Genomic DNA, 13,685 nt, shown 5'->3' with positions numbered 1-13,685 from the left:
AACCTCAATTTATATTATATTATTGTCACATTTTACATCTGCTAATTGATTATAAAAAAAAGGACAGTGCTCGGGATATTTTAAATGTATGCTAAAGCCATCGAATTCTCTGTTTCATCAAAATAACTTTTTATTTCCAAATAGTATTCAAATTTTCTCGCATGAAAATCACAATTAAACTAGCCGCGGCGGATGCAGGAGCCTTAACAAACATTTTTATTTTTAATAAAATTTTTCCGGTAAATCAATTTCAAATTTATTTATTCGACTAAAATTTCATTCGAATAATTTCAACCAATTCTTTAATTATTATAACAATTTTATACTTAACGAAAATATCATAATTTATTAATTATAAAAATATTGAATATAATAAGAATATAATAATAATTAACAAATTTATATTAATCGTATTTTGTGAATATGGCTAAGTAATCTTGATTCGAATATTTAAAATACTTAAGAGCAACACATATGCTAACTGACGAAATTTTCTGATTTTTATTTTATGAAACACAATTCTATTCATTGTAATATCTACTTATACTTATACATAAAATATAAATGAATAATTAAAAAGATGAAATATAGTAATTATCATTGTATTGCTTTCTTTTACCTTTTTGATGTGTTATTGGAAAGCTTTGATCAATATTCGGGAGTTGGCTGATCATAGCTGCTTATTGCTGATGTACCTACATTTTCTATGTCATTATCAGAACTTTTAAACTCTGAAATATCTGATAACCTGCGCACAAACATAAAAATTTCTGAATTAATCTATATATAAAATTTAGTAGTATATGCAATTTATATTAAAATGTTCAAACACAAACATTTCTAACAGATTATAATATTCTTTATTATTCACAATCTATATACTTATCTAAATTGTTATAAATTACAGGAGTATTAATATAGTAAATACAAATTTATATATATACAATTCTAACTTTTGTAATATCTATTGTACTTATACATGTACATAAATAAAGTAAATAGACGATAAATGAACCAAGAAATATAGTAAGTCTGGATTTTATTGGTTTTTTACCTTGGTGATGTGATTATTGAAAGAACTTTGGTTAATATTCTGACGTGGCTGCTGATTGCTGCCTCCTGGTTTAGCAATATCCTTGGCCTCATTAAATATTTTTCAAAATTTGTAAATTATCTAATAATCTGTACGGAAAAAATAAATATGATAATTTACAAATAATTATTAGATATGTATAAATTTATTATTGTTATAATAGATAATTATTAGCACAAATCATTATTAATAAGAAAGAACTTATTAACGCAACATCTCATAATAAAAGATCGACATATGCGAATACTGTTCGAACAATAAATTCTTTCACTATTATTTAAACATATTTATTCATTACCATCGTTATTTATTAGATAAAAATACTAAATATATCACACTTTTTTAACTGTATTTTGATATAATATTAATTGATATGTGCTATATATTAAATTGCCTCGATAATAAATAATATTATTTATTATAAATACATGTATAAACAAATTTCTGTTTTTAATTTATTTTATATACTCTATACATCATTCTTATTGTAATATATATTTATTAATTGCGTTCAACAAAAATATTGTAAATAAACGTTAAAATAATTGATATACCAAATTTATCAGTGTTTCTTCTTTCTGTATTATATATATATATATATAATATATATATATATTACTATAACATTAGTTTTAAATATATTTAAGAAACACATAAATGAATATTTTAGTTTTTATAACTTTACTTACATACAATTCTGCTCATTATAGATAAAATTTATTTAGAGTTATTAAATTATAATATTTCTAAAACGCGTTTTATAAAGATAATATAATATTAAAAATAAAGTATATTTTTCTTACTTTCTTGATATTAGATGTAAGAGAAATTTGATTGGATGTTCTTCAATAAAATGTCTCATTAAACTAAAATAATTGTCATTAGAAATGTTCTTGCAAGCATTGCATTCTAATGTTTGAAAATAAATTACATTTCGATACAATTTTAGCCAATTGACAAAATTATTCATTTGAGCGTAATCAAGTTTATGTTCATTTGATAAATGATTTTCCAGTTCCTTGTTCTGATCAATATAACGAATAGAACTAATATGTGAACATTTATTGCATTTTGCTTGATCGTTTTCTATAGAAAAAAAGTTCTTTTCTTGTAAAACTTGTAATGAAATCCGTTTTCCATAATCTGTTTTATGTTTATTATATATGTGGCGATTTATAGTTTCGTAATCTACGGTAATAGATAAACGTTTATCACAAATATTGCAATTTGCATGTTCCTCATTTTTTGTTAATAAATATTTTGTGACAAATTTCCACATCCATTCTTTGCGATCTGCAGTATACTCCCATAATCTGTATAATAAAAAGTAAAAAATAAAAAAAGTATAAAAAATGCTGAATTAATCAATATCATATAAAGTTTGTTTAAATCGTGTGTATAAATTGTACAGTAAATATAATTATGAAACACAATCATTAATAAAACACTTTTAGTATTTGATCGTCTCTCAAAATTCGAATTTGATATTTCCATAAATTAACAATATAAAAATGCTATTCGAGTACAAAAGTTCTCTTTTTCTTATAATTCACTTTTTATATTTATTTAGTATTTTACTTATATTCAAATTGTCACATATCACTAATTATAAAAGTTTTAAAATACAGTACTCGACAGTATAGTGTTAGATTTGAATCTTTATATCACTTATGATAAATATATGTCAAATATTATATTTTATGATTTTATTATTTACACACAATTCTACGTATTGTACATAAATTAATTTTTATTTATTTATTTATTAATAATTTAATAAACAAAAAGTAATAACATTAAATTCTTACTTTGTTGGTCTGATCTTCTCAGGTATTTTAATCTCATCATGCACTTGTTCCAAATGAATCATTAAAAATGCTGGTTTATTGGGAATGTCATTATTGCAATGATTGCAGCAGCATGATTTTGCATCCACAATATTTTTGCCAAAATGTTTTTGTAGCCAATTGCAGATTTCTTTTGCTTTATTTATTCCATCTATATGAATATCCGTTATGTGCTTTTGTATATAACGGAACGTTTCGTTTCCTCCAAAATAAATTTGTTCACAAAAATTGCAGTAAACGTCATTATTTTTTATTGCATAAACTTGCGTCGATTCATATGATCTAAAGTTGATTCTTGATAAATTGATAATAGTCCAATAAGATTCCTTATGTTTGCGTATCAAGTGAGATTCTATTAGCTTTAACTGGTCGTCAAGAAGATTATGTTTCCAGGAACAAATATCGCACATTGCCATATTATTTTCTATTGTGCAAAAATTCAGAAACCAATTACTATCTTCTAAGCTTGACGTGTCCATGATATATCTACTTTGTATTATCTGTCGTGCACTACTAACAATAAATACAAAAAGAAAATATTTTAACTAAGCATATAGAAGATATCAGACAGAAAAAAATGAGAAGTCGTGAAAGACTCGTATATACATATAATTTATTGTATAAATGTAAATATCAGAAAGATATTTGTATTTTAACGTGTGTTTTAACAGTTACAGTTTTGTAATCCAATGCCGATAATTCTATAGATTAGAAAAATGAATATAAAAATTATACAGTCACGAAATAATTTACAATAAAATGCGAATGTTTTCAATTTTTAATTTTAAATAAGTTAGCAAAGATTAGTCTTGTCAAAATGACTAAAGTAAATTTTTAAGATTTTATTATCAAAGAATAATATAACATTGCTTTGCGCACATAATTGTATTCGGTTAGATTAAACAAAATGATAAATATATATATATATTTATATATATATATATATATATATATAATATATATATATATATATTTATTTAATATAAACTGTTAATTAATAATAAAACACTTTTATTAAAACATCTCTCACTTTATTATTATTAAAATATCTCTAACAGAAAACTTGAATTCAATATTCTTATAAATTTGATATATATATATATATTTTTTTTTTTTTTCAAGTACAAATATTCCTGTAGATTTATTAAATTTATATGATTCACAATTTACATTTATTTAATAAATTGTCAAAACTTATTCATTATAAGAAAATTGAACATATGATTAATAAATTTTTATTATCGTATTTTGATATAACAATAGCTAACATAAATTACGTTTTGTCCCAAATATTTAAATTATTTACGATAAAAATATGATAAGCCTACATACTAAATAAATTTTACGATTTAATTCAATTATATTCAATTCTACGTATTTTAATAATTACTTTTATGTATATAAAAATGTAGATAAATGATTTAAATGAAATTATAAAGTAATACAGATTTTATCGTAATTTCCTTTTACCTCGTTAGTGAAATTTTGGATAAATTTTGATCAACATTCTGAACTGGCTGCTGACAGCTTGATGTAGCATTATCTTCAGCATCATCATCAGCATTTGAAATATCTAAATCTTTATTATTTATTAATCTACACGGAATAAAAAATAAAATTTACTAAATTAATCAATATAATGTTTTGTTTAATTAATGTGTATGTACAATGTATAATTATTAAATATGAATTGTGGTAATTATGGCTTTTTTTTATACTCGCAACTATGTTAGATTGTAACGTCAGAGGCAAAACATATACTTCAAAATATTTGCGTGCCATTTATAGACAGAAAGATATTTTGATAAGGCACAACATTAGATGGTATTATCTTTTTTAAAATGCTTCGCAAACTATTTTTTCTTTTGGCGCAGTCAATCTTTAACCGTAAATAAAAATTGAAACATAAGACTTTGTCCTGCGAAATAGCTGTGCATGCGTGCAAGAATTAATACGAGTACAGATTAAACCTCAAATTTCATATTATATTATTGCCACATTTTACAACTGCAAATTAATTATAAAAAAAGGACAGTGTTCAAAATATTTTAAAAGTATACTAAAGCTATCTGAAATTTTCTGTTTCATTAGAATAACTTTTTATTTACAAATAGCATTCAAATTTTTTCGCATCTGACATCACAATCTAACATAGCCGCGGCGAGTACGCAGGAGCCTTAACAAAACACTTTTATTATTAATAAATATATTTCACGGTAAAATCGAATTTCAAATTTTTATTATTTTCGACATATAAATTCCATTCGAATAATTTCTGACCAATTCTTTAATTCATATAACAATTTTATATATAACAAAAATATCATAATTTATTAATTATAAGAATATTGAATATAATAAGAATATTGAATTATAATAAGAATATATAATAACTAACAAGTTTATATTACTCGTATTTTTTGAGTATGGCTAAGTAATCTTGATTCGAATATTTAAAATACTTAAGGGCAAACACATATGCTAACTGACGAAATTTTATGATTTTATTTATGCAACACAATTCTATTCATTGTAATATCTACTTATACGTATACATAAAAATATAGATGAATAATTAAAAAGATGAAATATAGTAATTATCATTGTATTGCTTTCTTTTACCTTTTTGATGTGTTATTGGAAGAGCTTTGATCAATATTCGGAGTTGGCTGATCATAGCTGTTTATTGCTGATGTACCTACATTTTCTATGTCATTATCAGAACTTTTAAACTCTGAAATATCTGATAACCTGCGCACAAAAATAAAAACTTCTGAATTAATCTATATTATGAAATTTGAAAGTATATGCAATTATATTAAAATGTCCAAACACAAACATTTTTAACAGATTATATAATTCCTATTTATTCACAATCTATATACTTATCTAAATTGTTATAAATTACAGGAGTATTAAATATAGTAAATAACAAATTTATATATATATAATTCTACTCTTTGTAATATCTATTGTACTTACACATGTACATAAATAAAGTAAATAGACAAATAAATGAAACAAGAAATATAGTAAGTCTGATTTTATTGGTTTCTTTTACCTTGGTGATGTGATTTTGAAAGAACTTTGATTAATATTCTGACGTGACTGCTGATTGCTGCCTCCTGGTTTAGCAATATCCTTGGCATCATTAAAAATTTTAAAAATTTGTAAATTATCTAATAATCTGTACGGAAAAAAATAAAATTGATAATTTACAAATAATTATTATATATCTATAAATTTATTATTGTTATAATATATAATTATTAAGCACAAATCATTATTAATAAGAAAGAACTTATTATCGCAACATCTCATAATAAAAGATCGACATATGCAAATACTGTTCGAACAAATAAATTCTTTCACTATTATTTAAACATATTTATTCACCACCATCGTTATTTATTAGATAAAAATATTAAATATACTAAACTATTTTACTGTATTTTAATATAATATAAATTGATATGTGCTATATATTAAATTGCCTTGATATTAAATAATATTATTTATTATAAATACATGTATATCAAATTTACTGTTTTTTAATTCATTTTTATATACTCTATACATCATTTTTATTGTAATATATATTTATAATTGCGTTCACAAAAATATATGTAAATAAACGTTAAGATAACGATATACCAAATTTATCAGTGTTTTCTCTTTCTGTATTATATATATATATATATATATATATATTAATATAACATTAATTTTTAATATATTTAATAAACACACAAATGAAATATTTTAGTTTTTATAATTTTACTTACATGCAATTCTACTTATTATAGATAAAATTTATTTAGAGTTATTAAATTATAATATTTCTAAACGCGTTTTATAAAAGATAATATAATATTAAAAAATAAAATATATTTTTCTTACTTTTTTGATATTAGATGTAAGAGAAATTTGATTGGATGTTCTTTAATAAAATGTTTCATTAAACTAAAATAATTGTCATTAGAAATGTTTTTGCAAGTCTCGCATTCTGATGTTTGAAAACAAATTACATTTTGATACAATTTTAGCCAGTTGACAAAATTATTTATTTGAGCGTAATCAAGTTTATGTTCATTCGAAAAATGATTTTCCAGTTCCTTGTTCTGATCAATACAACGAATAGAACTAATATGTGAACATTTATTGCATTTTGCTTGATTGTTTTCTATAGAAAAAAAGTTCTTTTCTTGTAAAACTTGTAATGAAATCCGTTTTCCATAATCTGTTTTATGTTTATTATATATGTGGAGATTTATAGTTGCGTAATCTACGGTAACAGATAAACGTTTATCACAAATATTGCAATTTGCATGTTCTTCATTTTTTGTTAATAAATATTTTGTGACAAATTTCCACATCCATTCGTTGTTATTTGCAATACACTTCCATAATCTGTATAATAAAGAGTAAAAAATAAAAAAATTTTTTAAATGCTGAATTAATCAATATTATAAAGTTTTGTTTAAATCCTGTGTATAAATTGTACAGTAAATATAATTATGAAACACAATCATTAATAAAACACTTTTAGTATTCGATCGTCTCTCAAAATTCGAATTTGATATTTTCATAAATTAACAATATAAAAATGCTATTCGAGTACAAAAGTTCTTTTTTTCTTATAATTCACTTTTTATATTTATTCATAATTTCACTTATATTCAAATTGTCACATATCACTAATTATTAGAGTTTTGAAATACAGTACTCGACAGTATAGTGTTAGACTTGAATCTTTATATCACTTATGATAAATATATGTCAAATATTTATATTTTATGATTTTATTATCTACACACAATTCTACGTATTGTACATAAATTAATTTTTATTTATTTATTTATTAATAATTTAATAAACGAAAAGTAATAACATTAAATTCTTACTTTGTTGGTCTGATCTCTTCAGGTATTTTAATCTCATCATGCACTTGTTCCAAATGAATCATTAAAAATACTGGTTTATTGGGAATGTCATTATTGCAATGATTGCAGCAGCATGATTTTGCATCCACAATATTTTTGCCAAAATGTTTTTGTAGCCAATTGCAGATTTCTTTTGCTTTATTTATTCCATCTATATGAGTATCCGTTATGTGCTTTTGTATATAACGCAACGTTTTGTTTTCTCCAAAATAAATTTGTTCACAAAAATTACAGTAAACGTCATTATTTTTTATTGCATAAACTTGCGTCGATTCATATGATCTAAAGCTGAATACTGATGATGAGCTAATACTCCGATAAATCTTTTTATGTTTACTTGTTATGTGAGATTTTATTTGGTTTAACTGTTTGTCAATAAGATTACGTTTCCAGGAACAAATATCGCACATTGCCATATTATTTTCTATTGTGCAAAAATTCAGAAACCAATTACTATCTTCTAAGCTTGACGTGTCCATGATATATCTACTTTGTATTATCTGTCGTGCACTACTAACAATAAATACAAAAAGAAAATATTTTAACTAAGCATATAGAAGATATCAGACAGAAAAAAATGAGAAGTCGTGAAAGACTCGTATATACATATAATTTATTGTATAAATGTAAATATCAGAAAGATATTTGTATTTTAACGTGTGTTTTAAAAGTTACAGTTTTGTAATCCAATGCCGATAATTCTATAGATTAGAAAAATGAATATAAAAATTATACAATCACGAATTAATTTACAATAAAATGCGAATGTTTTCAATTTTTAATTTTAAATAAGTTAGCAAAGATTAGTCCTGTCAAAATGACTAAAGTAAATTTTTAAGATTTTATTATCAAAGAATAATATAACTTTGCTTTGCGCGCATAATTGTATTCGGTTAGATTAAACAAAATGATATATATATATATATATATATATATATATATATATATATATTAATATATATATATATATATATTTATTTAATATAAATATTAATTAATAATAAAACACTTTTATTAAAACATCTCTCACCTTATTATTATTAAAATATCTCTAACAGAAAATTTGAGTTCAATATCCTTATAAATTTGATATATATATATATATATATATATATATATTTTTTTTTTTTTTTTTTTCAATTACATACATTCCTGTAGATTTATTAAATTTATATGATTCACAATTTACATTTATTTAATAAATTGTCAAAACTTATTCATTATAAGAAAATTGAACATATGATTAATAAATTTTTATTATTGTATTTTGATATAACAATAGCTAACATAAATTACGTTTTGTCCCAAATATTTAAATTATTTACGATAAAAATATGATAAGCCTACATACTAAATAAATTTTACGACTCAATTCAATTATATTCAATTCTACGTATTTTAATAATTACTTTTATGTATATAAAAATGTAGATAAATGATTTAAATGAAATTATAAAGTAATACAGATTTTATCGTAATTTCCTTTTACCTCGTTAGTGAAATTTTGGATAAATTTTGATCAACATTCTGAACTGGCTGCTGACAGCTTGATGTAGCATTATCTTCAGCATCATCATCAGCATTTGAAATATCTAAATCTTTATCATTTATTAATCTACACGGAATAAAAAATAAAATTTACTAAATTAATCAATATAATAATGTTTTGTTTAATTAATGTGTATGTACAATGTATAATTATTAAATATGAATTGTGGTAATTATGGCTTTTTTTTATACTCGCAACTATGTTAGATTGTAACGTCAGAGGCAAAACATATACTTCAAAATATTTGCGTGCCATTTATAGACAGAAAGATATTTTGATAAGGCACAACATTAGATGGTATTATCTTTTTTAAAATGCTTCGCAAACTATTTTTTCCTTTGGCGCAGTCAATCTTTAACCGTAAATAAAAATTGAAACATAAGACTTTGTCCTGCGAAATAGCTGTGCATGCGTGCAAGAATTAATACGAGTACAGATTAAACCTCAAATTTCATATTATATTATTGCCACATTTTACAACTGCAAATTAATTATAAAAAAAGGACAGTGTTCAAAATATTTTAAAAGTATACTAAAGCTATCTGAAATTTTCTGTTTCATTAGAATAACTTTTTATTTACAAATAGCATTCAAATTTTCTCGCATCTGACATCACAATCTAACATAGCCGCGGCGAGTACGCAGGAGCCTTAACAAAACACTTTTATTATTAATAAATATATTTCACGGTAAAATCGAATTTCAAATTTTTATTATATTCGACATATAAATTCCATTCGAATAATTTCTGACCAATTCTTTAATTCATATAACAATTTTATATATAACAAAAATATCATAATTTATTAATTATATGAATATTGAATATAATAAGAATATTGAATATAATAAGAATATATAATAACTAACAAGTTTATATTACTCGTATTTTTTGAATATGGCTAAGTAATCTTGATTTGAATATTTAAAATACTTAAGGGCAAACACATATGCTAACTGACTAAATTTTATGATTTTATTTATGAAACACAATTCTATTCATTGTAATATCTACTTATACTTATACATAAAAATATAGATGAATAATTAAAAAGATGAAACATAGTAATTATCATTGTATTGCTTTCTTTTACCTTTTTGATGTGTTATTGGAAGAGCTTTGATCAATATTCGGAATTGGCTGATCATAGCTGCTTATTGCTGATGTACCTACATTTTCTATGTCATTATCAGAACTTTTAAACTCTGAAATATCTGATAACCTGCGCACAAAAATAAAAACTTCTGAATTAATCTATATAATAAAATTTAGTAGTATATGCAATTATATTAAAATGTTCAAACACAAACATTTCTAACAGATTATATAATTCTTATTTATTCACAATCTATATACTTATCTAAATTGTTATAAATTACAGGAGTATTAAATATAGTAAATAACAAATTTATATATATACAATTCTACTCTTTGTAATATCTATTGTACTTATACATGTACATAAATAAAGTAAATAGACGAATAAATGAAACAAGAAATATAGTAAGTCTGATTTTATTGTTTTTTTTTACCTTGGTGATGTAATTTTGAAAGAACTTTGGTTAATATTCTGACGTGGCTGCTGATTGCTGCCTCCTGGTTTAGCAATATCCTTAGCATCATTAAATATTTTTAAAATTTGTAAATTATCTAATAATCTGTACGGAAAAAAATAAAATTGATGATTTACAAATAATTATTATATATCTATAAATTTATTATTGTTATAATATATAATTATTAAGCACAAATCATTATAAATAAGAAAAAACTTATTATCGCAACATCTCATAATAAAAGATCGACCTATGCAAATACTGTTCGAACAAATAAAATCTTTCACTATTATTTAAACATATTTATCACCACCATCGTTATTTATTAGATAAAAATATTAAATATACTAAACTTTTTTACTGTATTTTAATATAATATAAATTGATATGTGCTATATATTAAATTGCCTCGATATTAAATAATATTATTTATGATAAATACATGTATATCAAATTTCTGTTTTTTAATTCATTTTTATATACTCTATACATCATTTTTATTGTAATATATATTTATAATTGCGTTCACAAAAATATATGTAAATAAACGTTAAGATAACGATATACCAAATTTATCAGTGTTTTCTCTTTCTGTATTATATATATATATATATATATATATATATATATATATATATATATATATATTAATATAACATTAATTTTTAATATATTTAATAAACACACAAATGAAATATTTCAGTTTTTATAATTTTACTTACATGCAATTCTACTTATTATAGATAAATTTTATTTAGAGTTATTAAATTATAATATTTCTAAACGCGTTTTATAAAAGATAATATAATATTAAAAAATAAAATATATTTTTCTTACTTTTTTGATATTAGATGTAAGAGAAATTTGATTGGATGTTCTTTAATAAAATGTTTCATTAAACTAAAATAATTGTCATTAGAAATGTTCTTGCAAGCATTGCATTCTAATGTTTGAAAATAAATTACATTTTGATACAATTTTAGCCAGTTGACAAAATTATTTATTTGAGCGTAATCAAGTTTATGTTCATTCGAAAAATGATTTTCCAGATCCTTGTTCTGATCAATACAACGAATAGAACTAATATGTGAACATTTATTGCATTTTGCTTGATCGTTTTCTATAGAAAAAAAGTTCTTTTCTTTTAAAACTTGTAATGAAATTTGTTTTCTATAATCTGTTTTATGTTTACGATATATGTGGAGATTTATAGTTGCGTAATCTACGGTAATAGATAAACGTTTATCACAAATATTGCAATTTACATGTTCCTCATTTTTTGTTAATAAATATTTTGTGACAAATTTCCACATCCATTCGTTGTTATTTGCAATACACTTCCATAATCTGTATAATAAAAAGTAAAAAATAAAAAAATTTTTTAAATGCTGAATTAATCAATATTATAAAGTTTTGTTTAAATCATGTGTATAAATTGTACAGTAAATATAATTATGAAACACAATCATTAATAAAACACTTTTAGTATTCGATCGTCTCTCAAAATTCGAATTTGATATTTCCATAAATTAACAATATAAAAATGCTATTCGAGTACAAAAGTTCTTTTTTTCTTATAATTCACTTTTTATATTTATTCAAAATTTCACTTATATTCAAATTGTCACATAGTACTCCACTGTATAGTACTAGACTAGAATAATTATATTACTCGAGATAAATATATGTTAAATATCTATATTTTATTATTTTGTTAGTTATACACAATTCTACGTATTGTACATAAATTAATTTTTATTTATTTATTTATTAATAAGTGAATAGACGAAAAGTAATAATATTAAATTCTTACTCTGTTGGTCTGATCTCCTCAGGTATTTTAATCTCATCATGCACTTGTTCCAAATGAATCATTAAAAATACTGGTTTATTGGGAATGTCATTATTGCAATGATTGCAGCAGCACGATTTTGCATCCATATTATTTTCGCCAAAATGTTGTTGCAGCCATTTGTAGATTTCTTTTGCTTTATTTATTTCAACTGTATGAGTTTTCGTTATATGTTTTTGTATATAACGGAACTTTATGTTTTCTCCAAAAAAAATTTGATTACAAAAATTGCAGTAGACGTCATAATTTTTTATTGCATAAACTTGCGTCGATTCATATGATCTAAAGTTGATTATTGATGATTTGATAATAGTCCAATAAGATTTTTTATGTTTGTGTATAAAGTGAGTTTTTATTTGGTCTAATTGTTCGTCAATAAGATTATGATTCCAGGAACAAATATCGCATTTTGCCTTATTATTTTCTATCGTGCAATAATCTAAAACCCAAGTATTACTTACTGAGCTTGACGTTGCCATGATATCTGCTTTGTATCAGACCACTACTGACAATAAGTACGAAATAAAAATATTTTAACGAAGAATATAGAAGCTATCAAGCAGAAAAAGGAAAGGTCGTGAAAAAACGCGTATATAATTTATTGTATAAATGTAAATATTTATATTCAGAAACAAATTTGTGTTTTAATAGTTACGGATTTTGTAATCCACTACCGATAATCTTATACATTAGAAAAATAAGTTACAAAAATTATTTAATCGCAAATATTATTTCAATAAATGTGAATTTTTCCATTTTCTACTTTTTTAGTTAACAATAAAAATTAGTTCTGCCAAAATGATTAAAGTCAATTATCCAATTAATAAAAAATAAAAGACAAAAT

At 22.4% G+C, this 13,685-nt stretch overlaps 2 protein-coding genes across 2 annotated transcripts; both read right to left on the bottom strand.

Annotated features, from left to right (window-relative positions):
- Positions 1 to 1,117: 1,117 nt before the first annotated feature.
- Positions 1,118 to 3,492, bottom strand: LOC146722397 (uncharacterized). Its single transcript, XM_085484847.1, has 3 exons — positions 2,902 to 3,492; positions 1,897 to 2,406; positions 1,118 to 1,182 (listed from the first exon to the last, which is right to left on the bottom strand). The coding sequence occupies exons 1-3, from the start codon at positions 3,417 to 3,419 to the stop codon at positions 1,146 to 1,148; spliced, it is 1,065 nt and encodes a 354-aa protein (XP_085340973.1). The 5' UTR covers positions 3,420 to 3,492; the 3' UTR covers positions 1,118 to 1,145.
- Positions 3,493 to 4,367: 875 nt separating this feature from the next.
- Positions 4,368 to 13,332, bottom strand: LOC114945576 (uncharacterized). The gene is made up of 11 exons (XM_085484833.1): positions 13,303 to 13,332; positions 12,803 to 13,123; positions 11,827 to 12,336; positions 10,966 to 11,091; positions 10,527 to 10,655; positions 9,373 to 9,498; positions 7,845 to 8,396; positions 6,841 to 7,350; positions 6,002 to 6,127; positions 5,563 to 5,691; positions 4,368 to 4,536 (listed from the first exon to the last, which is right to left on the bottom strand). Exons 2-11 carry the CDS (start codon positions 12,928 to 12,930, stop codon positions 4,407 to 4,409), a joined length of 2,466 nt encoding a protein of 821 aa, XP_085340959.1. The 5' UTR covers positions 12,931 to 13,123; positions 13,303 to 13,332; the 3' UTR covers positions 4,368 to 4,406.
- Between the last annotated feature and the right edge of the window lie 353 nt (positions 13,333 to 13,685).

The sequence above is a fragment of the Nylanderia fulva genome, unplaced genomic scaffold (genome assembly GCF_048542155.1).
Source record: "Nylanderia fulva isolate GAGA-0341 unplaced genomic scaffold, ASM4854215v1 Scaffold32, whole genome shotgun sequence".
In the NCBI taxonomy this organism is placed as follows: Eukaryota; Metazoa; Arthropoda; class Insecta; order Hymenoptera; family Formicidae; genus Nylanderia; species Nylanderia fulva.
This window is presented reverse-complemented; position numbering and strand designations above follow the sequence as displayed.